The sequence below is a fragment of the Pelodiscus sinensis genome, chromosome 14 (assembly GCF_049634645.1).
Source record: "Pelodiscus sinensis isolate JC-2024 chromosome 14, ASM4963464v1, whole genome shotgun sequence".
NCBI lineage: Eukaryota > Metazoa > Chordata > Testudines > Trionychidae > Pelodiscus > Pelodiscus sinensis.
The window spans coordinates 19,855,836-19,879,585 of NC_134724.1; the positions used below are offsets into that span (position 1 = coordinate 19,855,836).

The following is a 23,750-nucleotide window of genomic DNA, read 5'->3' on the forward strand; positions in this document are numbered from 1 at the left end:
GGAGTATCCCCAGCTACCACAAATGAAGATTGCAATAACAAGACAGAAGTGAAAAGACATGAAAAGACTTGGGAAGCCAAATTTTCTCAGAAATATGATCAGAGAGTAAAATAGAGCAGTAATGCCAGCCAGCAGAACTAGAAAAGAGTGACATGCACTAAGTAGAATAAATTGCTGCTAAGGTTACATCTGATCATGTGATATATGAATTATGGTCTAGACAGGGTCAATTCCACCAATTGTGCAGACCTGGGAGTTGTCTAAGGCAGTGATTGTTTACTTGAGTGGTGTGCAATTTCCATTTTGCCCCGGGCAGTAAATACTTCAGAGCTGACACTAGGACTAGGTTTACCACTTCTCCAAGAAACGATTATTTTAAATTGTGTGATTCCCTCTGAAATTTCAAATCTATCAAAAATGTGCTATAAATCAATAAAGTTAATTCAAAACATCTAAATTTGATAAACATATGACACTCATAATGCAAGCTGCATGTTTTTCTATGAGTTTAGTTACGTGTCTATGTCTTAGAAAGACATGAATGCAGATCTAATTTAGTTTATGTGCAACCATACTATTTATTGCTCATTAAAATTTTAACTATACCACCAAAAAACAATGAATGATGTACTTCTATTACTCTGTTGCTTTTTGGTGGTCATATAGCTAGTCTCTTTCAAAAAACAATTTCACAAAGTGCAAACAGGGAGGTAAAACAACAGTAATTACAGAAATGCCACATTTCACTATTGTAGCCTTGTTGGTCCCAGGTGACTGCAGACACAAGGTAAGTGAGGTAATATCTTTAATTGGATAAATTTCTGTTGGTGAGAAAGGGAAGCTTACAGAAGAGCTCTTGGTGAGCTCAAAAGCTTCTCTATCTAACCAGCAGAAGTTGGTGCAATATATTACCTCACGCAACTGGTCTCTCTAATGCCAGAGACACTTTATTTCTCATTTATATTATTAGGACCCATTCCTGCTCCTAGTGAGAAGTTTTCCAGTTACTTACTTGGGAGCTGACTGGGCCCTTGGTTTGCATATAGTACATACTGTTTATCACACACACAAAATCTTCCTTTTGAAAATAAACAGATGTAACAGCTTTGGCAATAAAACTTATTGAGACCCCACATTGTTATTGCCCATTACACTTACCATGCCCCTAAATATGCAAAACCCAGTTGCTAAGATGAGGTATATAGCCAACATTAGATCTAATGGTCTTCTCAGGAGTCCTTTCTTCTGGACTTTCTGAACCATCTATAATACAATATTGGATTAAGAACAGATCACAAATTCTTCATTAAATGTATTTTAATTTCAAATCTGTCTCTAAAGAAAGTTAAAGTGGTGAAACACCCTGACAAAGACAAAGGGACATCTGCTCTTAGCTATTCCAGTGTAAATGCAGAGTCACACCATTGATTTGAGTGTATAAGGGGGAGAAGCAGCATTTCTATGTGGAAGAAGTAACATAGAGCAATGATATAAGAGAAAGAAGAATCAAGCCTTTACCATTCAAAATTAAGCTAACCCACACTTTAGAAAGATTCTCTAATGATCTGCCTAAGAGAGGATCAGTGTTGATCTTCATGTTACCTTTCATCAGTTGGTGACACCTTCCATAGTAATTTATGCAAAGATAATAAAATACCCATTGTCATATCCATTCTAGTTGCTCCACTATTTTATGTATGCCCTTTTTAATTCTAAAAACTGCAGTGCATACCCACTTGTGTGGGTCCATAAGAAAATGTATCATGTAATCATAAATATACATCAGATATTTATTTATTTAGTAAAGGAAAGGAAGGATGACATAGTGGCTAAGGCAGTAGCCTAAAACACCAGTAGTCCAGGTTCACTTCCCTATTTTGACACGCACCTCCTGTGCGATGTTGGGCAAGTTGCTTAGAGCTTGTCTCCACTACGCCGGGGATCAACGCTGCAGCGATTGATCCACTGACTGTCAATTTATCGTGTTTCCTTAGATACGATAAATCGATCTCTGAGCGTTCTTCCATTGATGCTGGTACTCCACCAGGATGATATGAGTAGCCAGCCTCAACAGGAGAGCAGCCCCCACTGACCTTACCTCACACAAGCAGGTGTGGCCCTAAACGAGCTGCCGGCAACTGGTGCCCTAGGCGAAACGCACAATTGGCGCGTGATCGGCGCTCCCGCCTCCAAACCCCTCAACGGCCGTTTATCTTGGCGCCCTAGGCAACCGCCTAGTTTGCCTGTATTGACGGGCCGCCACTGCACACAAGACACCACAGTAAGTCTGTCGACAGAGCTGAAGTCACGTAGATTAGATTGACAGTGGGGATAGTGTAGACGAGGTTTTAGTTGTCATAAATCTCTGTTCCCTCACTATAAAACTGAGATAATCCCTCTCTCCAAGGAATGTTGTGAGGTAATTATGCAAGGCATGCTGTATAAGTAGCTCAGTTAAAAAATGGTCTGCGGCAATCAAGAGAACTCACTCACTGCAGACTTCTTACTCAAAGCTTCATTCCAGGATGCATGTTTTTTTCAGCATTACGCACTCTTGCCCAGCATGCACATACCAGACACAATCTCCTGCCAGTTGAGAGAACAAGCCATCTTCCTCATATATAAGCACTTCATTTATATGACACATTCCTTTCCACTTCTCTTTTTAACAATAATCCATTTATTGAGAGGCACACAACAAAAAGACCTCCTACAAAATGGAGTTCCTTATTGTTATATTACTGCATTACTGTATCAAAATATGTTGTACAATAACCTGATTATAAACATTAATGTTCACATGACAAAGCAGGAAAAAATATTGTTTGGGCAAAACTTGTAAGCAAGGACTACAGAATTTGGCTCATAGTTTAACAAAAAAAAAACCCAACCCAATTCTTATATGTAGTAGGGATGTAAAAGAGTAGTCGATTAGTCGCTTCCCCTCCCCTTGCTGCCTCTATATCAGAGGGAGCAAGCAAGGGCACGGGAAAAGTGAGAGACGGTGCTGAGGGAAGCCGGCTTAGAAGCTGGTTCCCCCTAGCACCATCTCCATGGTACAGATGGGGAGGGGCAGGGAAGGCAGAGGCGCAGGGGTCAGGGACCTGGCATAAGCTGAGACTGCTGAGTCCTGGCTCGCACAGTGTCCCGGACCTACCCCGCTGTGGCTCTGTCTTTTAAATGTAGTAAGAGCTGCCTGCCTTTTGAATATAGTAAGAGCTCGTGCCAGGTCCCTGACCACTGTGCCTCTGCCCTTTAAATGTGGTAGTTGCCATGCAGCTCGTACTACATTTAAAAGGCAGAGCCACAGCAGGGTAGGTCCGGGATCCAGCGTGAGCAAGTACTCAGCTCGTGCCAGGTCCCTAACTCTGCACCTTTGGCTTTTAAATTTAGTAGGAGCCAGGCTGCCTGTGCACCCGGCTCCTACTACATTTAAACTGCAGAGCCACAGTGGGGACCCTTATCAACTAACTGTGTACTCAATACAAATTGTATTGAGTACATGATTCGTCAATGACCCGCTTCTTAACATCCTTAATATGTAGAGCTGTTATTTCATAAAATCGTTAAAACAGGGTACATTTTCAGAAACAGATCTCTGAGGCAGCTCTGCTATATCTTTTTGCTTCCTCATGCTAGCTCAATAGGTAGGCTACAGAAAACTCATGCCTTTTCTTTTCTTTATGAATATACTTACATAAAGGCAATGAAAATGTAAATCACTAAAATAGAAAGAAAGGCCAACAATTTGAAAGGCAACATGTTATGCAAAGACTTAGTGCTGGACTGAAATATCTTGTCTACTGAGCTATTGTGCCCATCTCTCTCTTTTGTAATACAGCAAAGTCATACCAGCATACCCTGATGTAAATTAAATGCAACAACCGCTTCTGTCAGGTCAAAGTTGATCCATTATTGGCTTCCTTTATGCTGAAAACAACAAACCAACTCCTCACAAGTCGTGCTGCCACTGCTGTTTTGTATGGCGGAAGGAAATCTGCAGGCATAATTAGAATGTTCTCCTGTTTTCCTAGCCTTATTGAAGGTACCTCCCAGGTTCAGGCTCTAACAGTTCAGAACAGTCAAGTAGAGTCAACAGGCTGAATGTAACAAAACAAGTCCCACCAGCATTCATGTGCAAAGCTATGTGCAAAGTATGCTTTGCCCTCTACCTCATAAACATTTCCTGAGTTTAAATTACTTGAGACTATTCCGTGTTACTAGTACATTTACAGACCTATCCACCAAGCCCTGTAAATACCACATTGCAACTCCGTTTGATTCTAAACGGTGGCAAAACTCCCCCATGCCTCTACTTCTGCTTTGAAAACTGAAGCTTGTCTGTAATCCAAGTATATGTATTTTACATTAAGTCTATAATAATTAATGACTTATTCAGCACCAGATAAATTAATTCCAATAATGTTTTAATGTAAATACTTTGTATATATGTGTACATTTTTAAGAACTGTCATGCCATTTGTTTCCTAAATCCCTTATTATTGTTTCTTACCAATGCTAGTTCAAAAGTTACAATTGGATTTTCAAGCTGATTGTAAATATTTAAAAGATCTTCTGAAAAGGCAGCAAATCTTTGTAGGATTTAGTATGGTTAATTATTAATTAAACAGATCAATATTAATACACAACTATCCTCTGAAAACTAGAATTCATTTAGGATTGCCTAAAATATTAGAATTGGTTTTATTTCATTTTCACAGAACTTTAAAGTTACTAAATGTAAGTATGTGTGCTAGGTGCTCCGCTATTCTTGTCTTCTACGGATCTTAAATTGGCTGTGAAGATGTAGTTCTATTTTCCCGTAGGAAAGACAATTTCATTTAAAAAAATTGAACGCTTAGAGGAAAAGATCCTATATTTAGAATTATACTGAGGACTTTCCTATGACCTTCAAAGAATAGAAACTAAAAGGCTTCAATTTTTACACAAAAAAGAGTTAGTTGTTCAGTAAAAACTGAAGTTAAAAAGTGTTCAGAACACTTGCTTTCTATGCATTTGCCTTTTTTAAACACATTTTTGTAGAAATTAAACTTGATTGAAACATGCATCAATGTGACACATTAAATCTGGTTAACAAAGTAGTAGTAATTACCAAACTCATAAATATAAGAAGCTTGGCCATGCTTCTGTGGACAAACTGCCATATTTTAGCTATAGGCAGCAGTTCTGTAATGTTCCTGGGACTAAGAAGAAAAATCAAAACTTTTATACACTGCTACACAAGACAAACACCATATTCACCTCATGAATAAATGTTGTTGCATAAGAAGTCACCATTAGCATGACCAAATAGCTTTACTATTGGCCCGGATAGCTTTACTCTATCCCATTTTCATACCTTTCATTAGATTTCTGAGGGTTCTGTTTACACAGTACTCAAATCCTCTCTACAGATGCAATTTGGAAGATGCACTGAGCTTTCACCTAGTTAGCTTCCATGGAAATGAACCCTAAATTAGTAAGGCAGAAGCTATTCAGAAAGGCCTCTTGAGACTCAGATTTAGGAGTTGTACCCACCTCACTACCCTCAAAATCCTTTACTGTAATTGAACCATTATTGATTTGTCTTTCACAAGCTTTTTGAAAATCTTCCAGTATCTCTTCTACACCTATTGTGTTCTGCAATATCACCTGTATATACAGGCTAGAGCTAGACTGCAGGCTTTTTGTGCAAGAAGCTTTTTGCTGAAGAGATCTTCCACAAAAACTTCTTGTGCAAAAGCAATCCACATTACAAAAGCACATCGCAAAAGCGATGGAAGCTCTTGCACAAGAAAGCTCTGATTGCCATTAACAGACTGGCCATCAAAGCACCTGTGCTTTTTCCGATAGACTCTTTTTGCGCACGAAACCGCTGTTGAGCATCCACACACACCTTTTTACACAAGAACTCTTGCACAAAAATGATCAAAGGGGTAGCCGTGTTAGTCTGGATCTGAAAAAGCGACAAGAAGTCCTGTACCATCTTATAGGCTAACAGATGTATTGGAGCATAAGCTTTCGTGGGCAAAGACTCGCTTTGTCAGATGCACTGACAAAGCGGATCTTTGCCCACAAAAGCTTATGCTCCAATACATCTGTTAGTCGATAAGGTGGTACAGGACTCCTTGCACAAAAAGGAGTTATGGCTTGTAGAAAGAGGTATACCTACATCGCATAAAGCCCTTTATTCTGCCGTTCTACTGTAAATTTTCTTGCGCAAAAAAGCACTTGAGGTGTGGATGCTCCATGGCTTTTTGCACTAAAATAGCTGTTTTTGCACAAAACCTCTGTACTGTAGACATGGTTAGGGAGCCTATAAAAATCCAAGAGCAAGAAATGCAAACATTTTAAAAAGCAAGCAGGTGTTCAGTTATAGGAAATCACACAGTAATCTACATAACACGACATCTTGCCATTATATAGCATCTTTATCTAAGTGTCTTAAAGAGCTTTACTAATCTAGGGAAGTATTACTATCTCTGTTTTACAGAGAGGGGGAAACTGAGACATAGGGAGTATAAAGGTCATATACCCTGAGGCCAAGTCTGTGCTACCAAGTTACTTTGGTATAACTATGTATAAATGTATAACTATGTATAAATCCACATCCCTGAGTAACACAGTTATACTGACTTAAACACCAGTGTAGACAGCATTATGTCAGCAGGAGGTGGATTAAATATATCAACAGGAAAGACTCTCTCATCAGCGTGGTAGCATCTTCACAGAAGCACTACAGTGCACCATTACAGTGTTTTAAGAATCTATCTGCCCTGAGTAAATGATAGTCAGGAACAGAATACACACATCCTTACCCCTAGTCCTTCACTCTAATGACCTTGCTTCCCTCTACACACCACAATGGAACTAACTAAAATATTATATGAAGAATGCAGCAGAAATATTTTCACCATGCATGCATGATACTTCATCAATCTCCATTACAAACATCTACTATAGATTTTTAAGTGTTTGTTTGTGGATTTGTTTGTGCAAAATAAAGTCACACTTTGTGATTACCTACAGATACCAAATTTTGCATAAACAATCCTGCCACTTCAATTAGCTGAATGCACTACATTTTACACCGGAATATGCTGGGTGAAAGGTTTAAATCAGTGTTTCTCAAATGGCAAACTGCAACCAATAGGAACCACGAGGCTCTGTGTCTGCAGAGTCAGTAAATAAACAAACTGGAGTGGCCCAGTAGCAGCATTCTCAGAGTGGGTCCATGTACCCACTTTGAGAAACACGGATTTAAATAATTATTTTTGTTTTTCATCAGAAAAAAGTCATGGCTGTTATAATTACAGTTCATAAAAAAATACTTGCTAACAAAATTAAAATCGAGTTGCCTATTCAACTGTCATTTTAGTGCAAAAAATGTTTTTACTGTTACAAATCACAAAATAATTCAAATTAGTTACAGAAAGAGTAATGGAAGCTTTACGAGTTTCTGATTCAAATTTACTATGTATGGTAATTGTTCAATAAAATGAATGATGTTTGCAGTTGAAATCCTACAAATTTAAAACTGTTCTTTTACTTGCCTTTTGCAAGCACAGTAATAAAAAATTCTATTACATATATTTAATTTCTTGAACTTTCCTATAAGTGTAATCTACACAAAATGACTGCCTGGTCAATGACAGGCCTCACCTGCTAATAAAAAATAATTACCGTGTACTCCATAAAAACTCTGCAGGAGTAATGAGCAAGTTTTTAGTCTTTTTTTAATGTCATTAATACAGTAAAAACAACTCGCAGTCTTGTGGCACTTCAGAGACTAACAGACATTATATCAAGAGCTTTTGTGGGTAAAACCCACTTCATCAGATGAGTTGGAGTGGAAATTACAGAATCCATAGTGTATATATATAACATCAAAAGCAGTTTACATTTAACACAATAACAGTACCTTGACAGGGGTATTGTAAGTCGCTGAAGGCTGATTATAAATTCTGAACCCAGCCCATATAGGAAGACAAATATATGGTACATTTAAGAACGAAGCAGGACACATTCTTGCTCCATATTTACCTATTAAAAGAAATAATCAGAAAACACGAAGAATTTATATACTAAATTTATATACTATATGGAGAAAAATACAGCATATCCCATGGAGCATCCACACCAAATAGCTACAATAATGCTGGCTGTTGAAAGGGTTTTAAATGCTTATGACCCAGCATACAAATCTGGTGGAAAAGCCTGAGCTGGCAAATGGAAAAGCCACATAAAAGCAGGTAGCAACGAGATACAATAGAGTGTGTTGTTTCAAAGATGAGATTTTTCTGTTTGTGACAGTCAACTGCCTCAGCCACTGACCTCATTTCTACATACCCACAGGGCTGGAAGCTCAGAAAGCTGTTAATATAGTCTGCTCTAGAGAAAGGCATCTTTCACAAAGGAAAAACTGACACTTTTAAGTCTGATATTGTGTTCTTCTTATTAAATCTTAATTTCTAAGGCAGGGCAGTGGAAAAAGGGACCCTTGGAAAAAGGGGTCACTAATCATTGGAGGCTGTGCCTTTTGGATCAGCTGAGAATCTGGTCCGTATATCAAAATCAGTGGCAGAGAGGATGCCCTAGAGAGGTAAAGTGCATCTGTGGAACAGTAAATATGCAAAATGTCTGTGTGAGTGTATCAATGTTCTTTCTAATCATTTCCATCCATGTGCAGAACAATTTTTATGTGCACCAATACATGTGAAAATGTATACTAAGGCTACATCTACAATGCCCTCTCTTGTGCAAAAAAAAATGCAAATGAGGCAAAGTGTGGAATATTGCCATGCCTCATTTGCATAATTAATGATGCTCCATTTTTGCTCAACAGGCTTTTGCGCAAAAAGAAAACATCTACACGACTCCTTTTTGCACAAAACACCCTTGCACAAGAGCCTTTCTTCCTGAAAAAAGTGGAAGAATGGCTCTTGCGCAAAAGCCGTTTGTGAAAAAAGCAGCAGCTCATAAATTATGCAAATGAGGCATGACAATATTCCATGCTTTGCCTCATTTGCATATTTGTTGCACAGAACAGCGCAGTGTAGAAGTAGCCTAGTCATGGGAGTTCTGCTAATCAGCTAGGTGTCATTTGCATGTTTCCTGATACAAAGAACAGAGAGAGAGAGAGGGTATGTCTACACTACAAAGTTAATTTGAACTAATGGACGTTAGTTCGAATTAACTTTGATAGGCGCTACACTAGCGCTCCGCTAGTTCGAACTTAATTCGAACTAGCGGAGCGCTTAGTTCAAAATAGTTAAACCTCATTGTACGAGGACTAAGCCTAATTCAAATTTACTAGTTCGAATTAAGGGGTGTGTAGCCCCTTAATTCAAACTAGTGGGAGGCTAGCCCTCCCCAGCTTTCCCTGGTGGCCACTCTGGCCAACACCAGGGAAACTATTGCCCCCGTCCCGGCCCTGGACCTCTTAAAGGGGCACGGGCTGGCTACGGTGCCCGTGCCAGGTGCAAGCCTGCCAGCACCCAGCCAGCAGACCCTGCACCTGGCAAGGATCGAGCCACCCACCCGATGCCCCTCAGCCCTCCCCCTCTTCCTGGGACCAGGCTGGCAGCTCCCAGGAGCTTGCCCAGGACGGCAAGAGGCGGGCACCCGCCTGGTCCAGTGCAGACATCATGGACCTCGTCCACGACCTCCGCACTAAGCACAGGAAAGTGGCCGTCTAGGGCAGGAGAGCTGCCAGCCTGGCCACCCAGGAGCAGGTGTGCATGAAAATCAAGGTGGTCCACTGAGACCCCCCGACCCTGAGCTTAGAATGGCCGTACTGGGTCAGACCAAAGGTCCATCTAGCCCAGTAGCCTGTCTGCCGACAGTGGCCAACCCTAGGGACCCTGGAGGGGATGGACCAAAGACAGTGACTAAGCCATTTGTCTCGTGCCATCCCTCTCCAGCCTTCCACAAACTTCGGGCAGGGCCACCACTCCTACCCCCTGGCTAATACCACTCCATGGACCCAACCTCCATGAATTGATCTCACTTCTCTTTAAACTCTGTTCTAGTTGTAGCCTTCACAGCCTCCTGCAGCAAGGAGTTCCACAGGTTGACTATTTGCTTTGTGAAGAACAACTTTCTGTTATTAGTTTGAAGCCTGCTACCCATTCCTTTCCTTTGGTGTCCTCTAGTCCTTCTATTATGGGAACTAATGAAGAACTTTTCTGTATGCACCCTCTCCACTCCACTCATGCTTTTATAGACCTCTATCATATCCCCCCTCCATCTCCTCTTTTCTAAGCTGAAAAGTCCCAGTCTCTTTAGCCTCTCTTCATTTGGGACATGTTCCAAACCCCTGATCATTTTAGTTGCCCTCCCCTCTCCCACCCTCTCTCTTTCCCTCTCCCACCTCCTTTTCCCAGTCTCCCCCAGTTTTGTTCAATAAAGACAGATTCCATTTTTGAACACAATTGTCCTTTATTTTGTACATCAGGAAGGGGGGCTAGGGAGGGGTAAGTGGAAGGAGGTGAGGGAGGAATGGGGTACGAGCCCCCGATGGGGAGGACTGGGCTGGCTCTGCGGGCTTCTGGGGGTGGAACCTCTCCTGCAGCCCCCCAATTGCTCCCTCTCCCCAGATGGCAGCCTGTGGCAAGTGCAGCCGGTCTGATGGCCAAGTGCTGTGATGTGCCCAGTGTGAGTACTCTGGGCAATCCAAGCCAGGACTGCTTTGCAAGCGGGGCCCCCCTGAGAACTGTCTGTCCGGGGTGGGGGTCGGGTCCCTTTAAGCACAGCCCTCGGCTAGCCTGAGACAGCATCTCCATGCTCTAAGTCCTCATCGATGCCCTGCAAGCACTGCTTCCGGCCATCCTTAACCCCGGTTCAGGGTCCACTCTGTGGCGACGTCTACACTGGCCCCTTCTTCGGAAGGGGCATGCTAATTTTGAACTTGGGAATAGGGAAATCCGCGGGGGATTTAAATATCCCCCGCGGGACTTAAATAAACATGGCCGCCGCTTTTTTTCCGGCTTGGGGAAAAACCGGAAAAAAGCGTCTAGACTGGCGCGATCCTCCGGAATAAAGCCCTTTTTCGGAGGATCTCTTATTCCTACTTTTCCCCAAGCCGGAAAAAAAGCAGCGGCCATGTTTATTTAAGTCCCGCGGGGGATATTTAAATCCCCCGCGGATTTCCCTATTCCCAAGTTCAAAATTAGCATGCCCCTTCCGAAGAAGGGGCCAGTGTAGACGTAGCCTGTGTGGATATGCTAGTTCGAATTAGCAAAACGCTAATTCGAACTAGTTTTTTAGTCTGGATGCGTTAGTTCGAATAGCTTAGTTCGAATTAACTAATTCGAACTAAGTTAGTTTGAATTAGCGCTGTAGTATAGACATACCCAGAGAGAGCGTGAGTGAGAGAAAGAGAGAGCTAGAGAGCGAGCAACTGATGATCAGGCTGACCCACAAATGCTCCATCCCAGTTATAAATACCTGGGCCGAGATTTGCAAAGCCAACTAGTGATTGTAAACATTCATATTTGGTTATGGTAGTAGTGTGTCTAGCTGCTCTCTCCCCCCACTCATCTTTGGAAAATCATGATTTTAGGCTTTTTGCAAGAAGGAAATCATTTATTTAGGGGGAAAGTGTAAAGCATTTCAAGTCAATAATTTTATGACATAAACATGATTTAATAACAACATCTCAAGCCCCAACAGCTGTAAATTCATCTATCCAAAACTCCAGGAAAGCAAAGTTTCATTTGGGAAGAGAATACATTCCAGAGTAAATCTATAAAAGTGCCTTTAAGAGCCTTTTGCCTGCTCGCTGACATCTGTACTCTAAAACATGTGTTCTTTATGCTAATCTATAGGACCATGTCTACAATAATGGTAGAAATGTAGCCATGTTAGTCTGGTGCAGCTGAAACAAAAAACAGGACTGTGTAGCACTTTAAAGACTAACAAGATGGTTTAATAGGTGATGAACTTTCGTGGGCCAGACCCACTTTGGTATATATGGTTGTGACAATTTTCTTCCACTATTTGATCTGAGGAAGTAGGTCTGGCCCACGAAAGCTCATCACATATTAAACCATCTTGTTCGTCTTTAAAGTGCTACACAGTGTTTTTTATGTCTACAATAGGAAATTATTTTGAAATTACTAAATTTCATTTAGTAACTCTTGATTTAACAAATTTGAACTAGCATGTTCTCACTACAGGGAAGCATCAAAATCAGTCCAAAGCAGACTCCATTAATGTAGACACGCTACCTTGGACTTAGAACTCCAGGAAGCACTGGGGAGTAATTCGTCTGGGGAGTTCACATTAGCAGCACTGGAGTGTCCACACTACCATTATTTTGAAATAACTATTTCATAATTAGCATTACTCCTGATGAAAAGCAGGAGTACAGAGTTCAAATGCTGTGGTAGTTTAGATGCTCTGCTAATAAATTATTCATGCTTGAGGAGGCATATTTCGAAATAAAGTCCAAGTGTAGACCAGGGCTAGATGAACAATTTTAAAATACTGATATAGTTATTTTATTGTATCCCAAACTAATACTTATTCAGTCAATGGGAATCTTCTATTGATTTGTGTGCTTTGGATAAGGGCCTTATTGCCAATGGCAAGATAAGATGATAAACTTCTTTGGTAGCATGGAACAGTAAATCCGCATACAATACTTCCTTTGTATCTGGTTAACTGATCCGTTCCTGAGGTGTCTCCAAGATTATATAAAAATAAAGAGCAATATATATTTTGGTTATGAGATTATGTAGCCTTATATTTTATTAACCCAATATGGGAAGTAGAAAACAAAACAATTTTCATGATTCACATGGGAAAGTTGGGTATATGAATTATCTCCTTACCCACAAGAGTTCCAGGTATGAAGACAATAATGCTCATGACAATGGATCCTAACCAGTATAGGCCAATGTTTCTGTAACTTTCTCTGAAACAGAAATAATGGATTTAATGCACCATCCCTAGAATGCTATTATCAAAACCTGTCCTCAAAGATTATGCTGATTTCTGCTAGTTGCATTGTAGAAGGTGAGATCCTCAAAGATATTTGGCACCTAGTCCCGTCTGAAGATCTGAGCCTAACGTGTTTGCGAATGGTGGACACAGGGGAGCAGTGGAAACAAACCTACTGGTGAAAGGGCACTCTCCATTTTTGTGTATAAACAAGATAATTACCTGTTTTGGGGAAGATTTACTCACACTTACTCACACTTCTAAAAGGGCTGAGTGGGAACATGTTGCACAGGCTTTGAAAATCAATTGCTTGAATGCAGTGGTCTCCAACCTTTTTAAGCACGAGATCACTTTTTTAATTTTAAGTGCAATCCAAGATCTACCTCAAATAGAAATACCCTTGTCCTGCCTCCCTCTTGTCCCTTCTCCAAGGCCCCGTCCCTGCCTCCCTCCTGTCCCTTCTCCAAGGCCCCGCCCCTGCTCACTCCATCCTCCCTCTCTTGCCCATCCTCCCTCACTTCCATCAGGCTGGGGCAGAGGGTTGGGGTGCAGGTTGTGGTCTTGGATTAAGGGATCTAGAGTGTGAGAGGGGCTCTGAGCTGCTCTGGGGGGCAGGCAGTTGGGATTTAGGAGGGGGTTCTAGGTGTAGGCTCTTGGAGGGTGTTTGGATGCAGAGGAACTTGGGGGTGCAAGAGGGAGTTCATGACTAGCGTAGGAGTTAGGGATGTGGGCTATAGGGATGTGGGATGTGGGTTAGGGATGCTGGATACTGCTGGTGGCTCCTGGGTGGTGGTGCAGTGGGGCTAAGGCAGGTTCCCCCCTGCCCTGGCTGTGGACCACTCCCTAAAGCAGCCAGCGAGCTCCATCCCAAGTCCTATTGTGCCCCCTCTATGCTTTGTGGAGAAAGGATACAGAGTGGGAGAGGGGGTACCTTGACATCACCACCCCTTTCCTCCCCTGCCTTGCACAGAAAGCAGGAGGCTCCCCAGGGGGAGGGGCAGCTCCAAGGCAAAGGGCAGGAGATGAGCAGCTGTGGGGGGAGGGGCAGCTGAAGTGCTGGGCTTCATAACCTCTTAGCCAAACCAGTCAGGAACACCTGTCAGAGGCTCCAGGAGCTACCAGTAGATCCTGATCTACTGGTTGGTGACCACTGCTTTAATGTTAGCGTTGCCAAAAGGTTCATGTTTCAAAATAGTATATTTTGAAATATTTTCCCTGCAATGTGCACTTAAATAATTATGTTCTTTAACTTTGTCAAACAAAACTACCACCACCACCACCATCACCACCACCAAAATACTAATTAACCAAACTAAATAACTACATCCATTTTGAATTATAATGCAAAGGCAAGAGAATGCAGGTTGATTTATCTGCTCCCTCTTGTGCATCTGAAACTAGAGGCCACATCCAGTTGTAATCTAACTACAGAATGTAATGGAATTTCAGTAGGGCTTAATTTGGTCCAAGGAATTTACACAGCACAAAATAATATTTTAAAAACTCCAAAATCTAAACATGGCATAGCTACAGGAAATGAATTTCCTTTGTGGCTTCCACAGGATGTGCAAAGCTAAAGAAATGGTACACACACATCAAACTGACTTACTCCCATGCAATAGCTGCCACCATTAAGAGATACATCAGATAATGCACAGAGCCATCCCAATAGCAGATCACATGGCCATACGCAGTGTTCAGGTGAGGCTCGCCCTAAAGAAAATGGATTTTAAATCAGTGCAACAGCAAAGGAGATTCAGTGAACCTTAGAAGTGTATTAGGCATAGCAGGTAAACAGGCTGGAGTAAAGTGACCAGTTTCATTCAGTAGTAGGTATCCATTTTTTTCTGGTTGTCAGCTCTCATATTTCAAGACATCCATATCATTATCTGGGGTTAGGATGAAATAACTTCCATACAGACTCACCCTTTAGAACAGAGGTCGGCAACCTATGGCTCACTTAGGAGCCAAATATGGCTCATGGCTCAAGCTCAGTCCCGCAGCTTTCCCGCCTGCAATGGGAAGCCTGCACTGGTGATCCAACCTCATGCCCCATGCAAGAGTGGAGCCGGCTTCCTGCAGGGGTAGGAGGATGGAGAAAGCTCTGAGCCTTGCTGTGCGATCAGGGAAAAAGCCGGAGCAATAAATGACTCCAAGCGTGTGCTCCCCATCCTCCTCCTCCTCCCCTAGCTGGAGGAACAATACAGTGCACAGGCGCACTGCCTGCAGGCTTTTCCCACTGCTCCAGTGGCCAGAATTTGGCCACTGGAGCAGCTGGGAGCCATGGATTGAACAGGGAGTCTGAGAGCAGTGTGAGGGGCAAAAGTAGACCCGGCCACCATCTTACCCATGAAGGACCTGCTGCTGCCGCAGTCTTGTCCACGCTACTCCACCCCTGCCTCACACTGCCTGTGTGTGCCATGCTCTCACACTTGCTAGAGAGTCCCATGGGGCCGCTGAAATCCGTCGTCAGCCTGAGCACCTTCTTCCTGGTGCTTGTGGGCTGAATCCTGGCCAGCTTGCCCGGAACTGCTGGCTGGACTCCCTGCACTCCTGGCGAGGCACGGCCTCCATTCCACACTCAGCCCTTGGGCTGCTAACTTATTCCATGACTGGTGTGGGAGTGACTATTACAATGAATAAACCCTATTACAGACACTGGGGGGAAAAAGTGTCACCCCTCTGCGCTGAGACCTTGCACCCCCACCCTGCTCCTGCCCTTTGCCCTTGGCCAGACACTCACCCTCACTTTGCTCCTGCACCCTTCCTGCCCCTCCCCCTTGGCCAGACACGCACCCACACCCTGCTACTACCCCTTACCTCTCACCCAGACCCTGCATCCCTATCCCACTCTCTAGCTTCTCTGTCCCACACACTGGACTCCTCATTTTTGGCCCCACTCCAGAGCCTAGGGGGCCCACAAAATCCACTAACCCTATGATTCTAATTCTAACCCCAGAACTCCAGAAAAAATAATCTGGCCTGAGGCCTTGAACATCAGTCCTCCCTGCCTCCCCCTCCTCGATGGGGCTGGAGCACCAGGGGAGTGAGGTGTCTCAGTTGGGTGTCACATCAATGAGGGTTGGGATTTTGTGGAGGGGTTGTTTTTTCACTTTTCTTTTGTGTGGTGCCCAATTGATTTTTCTGAGGGTCTGTGGCCCCCAACCCAAAAAAGGTTCCCCGCCCCTGCCATAAATAAAGACAATGTTGAAAACTTTTTGTGTTGGGCATAATATTTTACTTTATTTCAAAATGAAGCGTGGCCAACAAGTCCCCAGTTGGAGCCCAGCCACCATCTGGCTGCAGAGCCATAACGTTCCTGCACCCTCCCCCCATGTCCCCAGTCCTGAGTCCATCATATCCCTGAACCCCCTGCCCTAAGCCTCTCATACCCCCACATCCTCAAACTCCTGCATCCGCATATCCCCAGACTCCTGCACCCCCACATCCTCAGTCCCCTGCCATAAGATTGACAGAAGACAGCCTGAATGCGTGCACAAAGCTGGATGTGACCAGTTATGATGTAAACTTCAAAGAAAAGTGCGAAAAGATGCAGCAGCAGAAGTCCCATTAAATAAAGTCTGTGAGTACAATGTTTCATTTATGCTCTTATTAATCATTATGTCAGTTATCAATATTAAGATGTATATTTTCAGTCATGCAAATGGACATTCTTATATGGCTCTTCATTGACCACTTGTTCTGAATTTTGCTGTAGTTTGGCTCTTTGGTTTGAAAAGGTTGCCGACCCCTACTTTACAATATAGTATTGCAAAATTAGGTGCATTCTGGTGGGATGGGGGTTATGCCTTGCTCTTCAGTATTTGGGAACAGGCTACTGAAACAACAATCATTGGTATGCAACATTATGGAAAATTCCTGTTTTAAAAAAAAGTTCAAAAATCTTCAGTTTTGACATATACATCAGTGATGAAATCTGAAGACTGGTTGGTTTAATTCAGCACAGATATTTACCAATCTAGAGACTCAACAATAGTGCTGAGCAAGGTAAGCTCAAAGGGCCCAACTATTTCTCTGAAGTCTAAAAAGTCTTTTAAATTACACCAGTGAATGTTGAGTCAGGCCCTTAATGTGCTATTTTGAGTGGACACTGAGGGTATGTCTACACTGCACACATTTCAAAATAAGCTATTCCAGTATATTTATTCCAGAATAGCTTATTTCAAAATAGCACATCTACACTGTGGGGAACTTCAAAATTAGTCCAAGGCAGGCTTCCCTAATGTAGACATGCTATCTCGATTTAGCACCTCAGGAGGCACTGGGGAGGAATAACTTAGAATGGCCCTGGTAAGAGTCTATTTCGAAATAGTGGAGCATCTACACGTGCTTTATTTCAAAATAGCTATTTCGGAATAGGCGTTATTCCTTGTATAATGAGGTTTACAGATTTCGGAATAAGCCGTCCGATATTTTGAAATTATTTCAAAATAATGGAATTGGTGTGTAGCTGTTTGCATTGTTATTTTGAAATAGCGCTAGTTATCTCGACATAATGGTACAATGTAGATGCACCCTGAGATTCCGCAGGGAACGAATTCTGCCATTTTGTTTTTACTAAAAGGATTAAGTGAAGCTTATAGGTTTTGTAATATTTCACTGTAACTCTCCATTAGTGATTGCTGAATTTCTATTGAGCTCTATAGAAATGTATCCATTAACTAGTTCAGTAGAAATATGTGTATTAACTACAGTAATGTCATATAAGTCAACTATGAGCATTATTATTGGAACTAAATGAAATAATAATGCTGGGGCATGAAGTTAATGAAAGTTCCATAAGTCACTTTTTAATAAGAGTAGAATCAAACCCAAGAAGATTCTTTCAGACACATAAATACTCATATTTAATTAGAAGAAAAGCCAAATAGCAGCAGTAAATATATTTAAACGCCTCTATGAAAACATAAATTACAGTATCTTCCTCTTTAATGTCCAAAGCATATGAAATAAATTATAAGACTGAAATTCCTATTCTGTTAACTTTCTATGACTTTTTTCTGTCATGGGCATTTTGGTAATAAAGATGTATCCAATCATCAATAATAAAGATTTTATTTAAATTCATAAGTAAAATTATTGTTTACCTCTTTCAAGTAGTAGGTCATGAATCCATCAATAATTCCATCCTGTTCAAGTCCAACTATAAGGTTCACTACACTGGTAAAAGCGAATACAGCATAAACTGTAGTAATATGAAAAGAAATAACTGTAAATAAAAAGGTTTGCAAATCTCAATCTGCCAATATTAAACTGTTATGAGATTAGCATCTAACTAGGGGGAGATTTATCTGTTGTGAGGAAAATGTCTAGACAGATATCTAATAGACAATATAACATGCTACCTACCAATACACAGTTTAAATATTTTAAGATACCAATATTTTGCCACAAAGTGTGCCCCTCAAGATAGCTACACTTAATTACATGTACTTCTATATGCCCAGCTCCCAGTGACCTTGGTGACTGGCATCCCAGGAAGAGGACTAGGTAAGCCCATAGAAACAATCATATAATGTAGACAGTCTCAATTGCAAACATCTAATCTTCCTTCAGGAACAGTGAACTATACTCAAAAGAAAGAAGGGGGGAGGACTGGCGGAAAGAGAAAGGAAAACGTGACTTGCCCTTTCAGGAGTGGAACAGAGTGAACCTGCTTTGCCATCATAAGCCATGACCACATAGGAGACCTATTTTGCAAGATGCTGAATGACCCCATGAGGAAAACCTTTTATGAACTGAGAGTCAGCACCACTCAGAACATATGTAGCACCGTGGAGAATAAAGGTGTATGGTAATAAGATGAGTAGCAGAGAATAAAAATATATAGTATGTATGTGCTATAGGCTCCATCCTGCAATGGCTGCAGCATGAGGCAGCTAAATGAGTCAGTAATTTTTGCTGTAGATTGCCATATGGTATTCCAGAATCTAAGCTTTCACTTAAAAAACAATTACATCTCCCCGGTCTTATGGTTGTGACAATAGCCTTCAAATATACATAGAGGGTGCGTCTAGACTGGCAAGATTTTGTGCAAAAGCACCTGCTTTTGTGCAAAAACTTACCAGCTGTCTACACTGGCCACTTGAATTTGCGCAAGAGCACTGACTTTGTAATGTACAAAATCAGTGCTTCTTACGCAAATACTTTCACGCTCCCACTCGGGAAAAAGCCCTCTTGTGCAAGAATACTTGCTCAAGAGGGCCAGTGTAGGCAGGGAAGAACTGTTTTGCGCAAAAAAGCCCCGATGGCTAAAAGGCGATCAGGACTTTCTTGTGCAAAATCGCGTCTAGACTGGCCACGGATGCTTTTGCACAAAAGCACTTTTTGCACAAAAGTATCCGTGCCAATCTAGACGAGATTTTGCAGAAATACTTTTAACGGAAAAACTTTTCCGTTAAAAGTATTTCCACAAAATCATGCCAGTCTAGATGCAGCCAGAGCGTATTGATGCTTACCTAGATTTTTGCAGAGCCTAAAATGGTAGCATTGAGAGGTGAGAATGACCCCTGTTCATCACATTTTGGTGTTAACACTGAAGCCTAATGATGGCTACTAGATATTATTAGTGGAACATTTATTGTATAAGTATGAAGAGAGATGATCAGATTACAACAATCTGTACCATCTAGAAGGCAGCCAATTCTGTGGAGCCCGATGGGTAATCCAACCCCCTCTCCCTCTACAGGGTCACAAATATCAAAGAAGCACACAGAGTCCAGCAGGAAAATGGGCCCCAATGAGCAGGCATCAGGCCTGACATGTTCAATAAGGTCCACTGTGTCATCATGAGGAACCAAACTGGATGGGCCCAGCAGAGCAGATTTTTAACTTTTCCACAGGCCTCTGTGAATCTCATTTTGACTTTCAAACAGTGGAGTTGGTTGGTTGGCAAGGTTGAAAAGCAGTACTACAATACTTTTTCCCCCTCCATATTTCAACCCCTGCTGCACTCCTTCAACTTGAGACCTACTTATCATCCTACAGCATTGGCCCCAAAATTATTAAGAGGTTCCTATCAAGTTAAATGCATATTACCCTTTTTACAGACACAAATGGTAACAGTCATAAAGTATATCCATGTAAGATGTAACTTTCAAAAAATGAATAAACTCTTAATTAGCTTTGCTTATACTAATACGTACCATAAAACAGTGGGTCTTTTGGTGGTTTTCTTTTGACAAGAGTACGAGCTACTAGAGCAACAAAAATCAAAATCAGGGATCCGACTGCTACAATTGCCCAGGAACTGAAATTATTTAAAAAAAAAAAATAGGGAATTAAAAAACATGTGCCTACGTGCTCCCTTGTACTCTGCAGTTTTTCTTAATAGCTAACTTCAAGAGATCGCTTTTGAAAAGCGAAAGCACGCACCCTTAAATTAACTGCAATTGTTAATGTTTTTTTTTGCTTTTTAAAATCCTTGCGGAGTTTACATTATACATTTTTACTGTTTTGCAGAACTTCCGTGCCCGCTTGTTACATGTGATCATCTATAAAAATAAAATACTAAAATAGTTTGATAAACAAGTAGTCCAGAAAGCTAGATTGCCTGCCTAAATTCAGCAATTAGCAAAAACAAGAACAAATAGGCTGTGAAAGTCAGATATGCATACATTTTTTAGGTCAGAAAGGACCATTATGAACATCTAGTGAACTGCTACAGTAAAATACCTATGTGTGAAAGGACATGTTTACAAAGTAAAATTACAAAAAAAAAAAAAACCAAATTAGTCACCCTGGTGAACTAGGGATAGCTTTGTGCAGTAACCTGATAGCTCTGGGTTTAATTTCTGGACTCCCTCCTAGGCCCTTGATTGCCAATGTAAGGAAATGCTAGAGAAGTATTCTCAGACTCTTAGGCTACATCTACACTACAAGTTTTTTCTGGAAGAAAATATGCTAATGAGGGACACATTAGCATGAGTTGCAATCTCAATAGCATATTTTCTGCCATTTCTTTTTGCGCAAAGGGTCCCAGACAGGCATAAGGATCTTGCGCAAAACGAGGGTTTTGTACAAAAAAAAGTCCACACTGCTTCTTTTTGCGCAAAAACCCCTTGCGCAAAAGGAAATGGCAGAAAATATGCTAATGAGATCACGACTTCTTCTGCTGGAAAAAACACGTAGTGTAAATGAAGGCTTAGAGAGGAGTGCTCTGTATGACTCATGGTGAAAGCTTTGCAAATAGAATTGATGGGTTCTGCACAGGAAGACCTCCTTTTCCATAAGGATGAAGAACACTATGCAAAGCCTGGAGGATGCATTTCAGAGGGTATGTAAACAGTTGGCAGGAAATTGATGGAAATCCTCAAGTATACAGAGAAAAAAGACAAGGAGTCCTGTGGCACCTTATAGACTAACAGATTTATTGGAGCATAAGCTTTCATGGGAAAAAGAAAAAAGAAAAACATTAGCTTCCCCAAGCAAAAAATATTTCAATAGTGTCATAGGTCGCCTTGTGCCTTATGAGAATTGGCTTATGAATATGCATAACACAAAGATGTATTATGAAAAACAAGTAATGTAACCTATCATTTAAGAGCCTGTGATCCCCTGAATGTGTATATTCTATTTTTGTGCATGTATCTTTCTTATATGTGAAGTTAGAAATGTTAAGTGGGAACCCATTTTATTAGTCCAGATATTCTACAAGTCAATGACCTGTGAATGGTTTTGTTTTTCCTGTAAGCCCAAACTGTGGGTGGTCCTACCAAGACATGTTGTCAGGCCACTTGATGTTGGAACCCATTTTGGATCTGGTACTTTTTAATTCAAGGTGAGCAAAATTTGAACTGAACACAAGAATTCCTGCCTTGGGCAAGAGGGTAAAAATGGGAGGAACCAAACAACAGGAGGTAACCAGACACAAGGAGACCCCCACTTACCACCTAAAATCTAAGTCTGAACTGGTGCAAGGGTCAGGCCCAACCTAAGAGGCTTGTGAAAAAGTTGATTACAACTGTTAGGGGAAGAATTAGCTGGCCTGTTTTGTTTATTTTGACTTAGTAACTTACTTCCATCTGTCTGCTTTTCACTGGCAATCACTTAAATCTTACTTGTACTTAATAAAAACACTTTTCTTTATTATCATGCCCAGTGTAACTAATTGTTATCTGAGGGGGAGCAACCACTGTGCATATTTCTCTTTCATTGATAAAGAGGGCAAACATATAAGTGGTCTCTGTGTAAAACGTCCATACAGAGGATTCACTGGGCATTTTGGTCCATTTGGGAGGTTGCGTTCCTGAGCGCCGCCAATGGCCTTGTAACTAAGCTCTCCCAGATCTCAGCTGGTTCAGTGTTTAAGTTGTCCTGCAGGGGGCAGTTACCCCAACTCTGTGCCTTGGCTGGGAGACCAGAGCTTTTGGCAGGCAGGGCGGTGAGGAGCCCAGAGGGCAAGAAGGCAGTGGTCAGTGGCTTGGGGGACAACCCTAGGGCACCCCTGTGATTCAAAGATCTCGCCTCAAGCCCTTTCCGATGCAGGATCTCTCTGTCCTTTCATGCCTCTTGTTTGATCTCAGCGCTTTACCTCAGCTCCTTTGCCCCAACGGAGCTCAGGTTCTTGCTCCCCCGCTCCAGGCCCCACTCCCCGCCCAAATCACTTGCTCTGGTCTCAGTTTAACTCTCCCGCCCTCCAGGCTCTCAGCTTCCACCCCGCCCGCCTGCACTCCGCTCTCCCCGGGGCCCTTGCGGCCCGGCCTTGCCCGCCCGCTCCCTTGCCCGGCTATTGTTGAACCTCCCGCAGGTCCCCATTTGTCCAGCTGCTAAAAATACGCTGCACAGCGAGTAGCCGGGGAACGTGCCCCGGGCGCTCGGCTCCCCGAGCCCAGCCCGGCCATCAGCCTCCTCCAGCGGCCCCGCGCCCAGCCCAGCCCGGGATCAGCCCTTGGCCCCGCGCCCAGCCCAGCCCGGGGATCCCCTCACCTGGTGTTAGCGGCTAAGGAGTTGAAGAGGTAAGTGCCGGGGATGGCGGTGAGGGACAGGACGAAGACGCCGGTGGCAGCCGAGGCGCTCATCCCAGCAGCAGCGCGGCTCCCTGCCCCTGCTCACCGGGCGCTTGGCATCGCCCGAGACAGTCTCCCCACCCTGGCCCCAGCGCCAGGCTGCCCCTTAGACCTGCCCTCCGCGGCTCAGCCCGGCGAGCCCGCTCATCGCTCGCTGGCTGGGGGCGGGCGAGCCCCCGGGCCGGGCAGGCGGCGCGCCGCAAAGGTTACCGCCGCGGCGGCAGAAACCGGAGCCCCCCGTTGTTCTTCCAGCAGCAGTGACGGGACTGACAACTGCGGCTGCCTCGCTTCATTCCACAGCCGCCCGCCCGGGACGCTCCCTGCGGCCGAAGCCAGCAGCGGCATGAAGCTATTGTGACCTGGTTGGCCGGAGCGAGCCAAGAGGCAGTCATCACCCGGCAGCACAGCCACAGGCGGGAGGGAGCCGGGTGGGGGAGGAATCAGGGCGAGGACGCCTATAAAAATCACTTTTCTATTGTCCCAGGCTAGTTATGTGGCCGCCCTGGCAACCCGGGTTGGACTTTTTGCAATGTTGTGATTGCAGCACATGTCTGACTGCTCTAGAAACAAAAGTGAAAACCACTTGCCTGTTTTCTACCAGCAAGCTGAGTGATCCCGGCTTAGACTTGCTAGGGCCAAAACTCAAGCCTCTCCGCTAGAGATGTAAAATCCCATTTGAAAAGTTGACTGGTTAAACAGTAAGTTTAACGGGGTTAACTCAGGGCCGAAGTCCCACTGGCCAGGGCCAAAGCCAAAGAACATCAGCGTGGTGGGGCT

At 42.9% G+C, this 23,750-nt stretch overlaps 1 protein-coding gene across 3 annotated transcripts in view; it reads right to left on the minus strand.

Annotated features, from left to right (window-relative positions):
- Nucleotides 1-23,386, minus strand: part of TM6SF1 (transmembrane 6 superfamily member 1) — a 34,693-nt gene extending 11,307 nt beyond the window's left edge. The window contains exons 1-7 of one of the 3 annotated variants that reach the window (XM_075897137.1): nucleotides 22,894-23,385; nucleotides 20,112-20,215; nucleotides 18,054-18,151; nucleotides 14,555-14,658; nucleotides 12,837-12,919; nucleotides 7,922-8,043; nucleotides 1,159-1,263 (exon numbers count right to left, since the gene is read on the minus strand). In XM_075897137.1, the coding sequence (XP_075753252.1) occupies nucleotides 1,159-1,263; nucleotides 7,922-8,043; nucleotides 12,837-12,919; nucleotides 14,555-14,658; nucleotides 18,054-18,151; nucleotides 20,112-20,215; nucleotides 22,894-22,985 (708 nt within the window). In that variant the 5' untranslated portion in view covers nucleotides 22,986-23,385. Of the gene's footprint in view, nucleotides 1-1,158; nucleotides 1,264-7,921; nucleotides 8,044-12,836; nucleotides 12,920-14,554; nucleotides 14,659-18,053; nucleotides 18,152-20,111; nucleotides 20,216-22,893 lie in introns of those variants that run through there. The other 2 variants (XM_075897138.1, XM_075897139.1) reach the window with 2 other exon arrangements.
- Nucleotides 23,387-23,750: the final 364 nt, after the last annotated feature.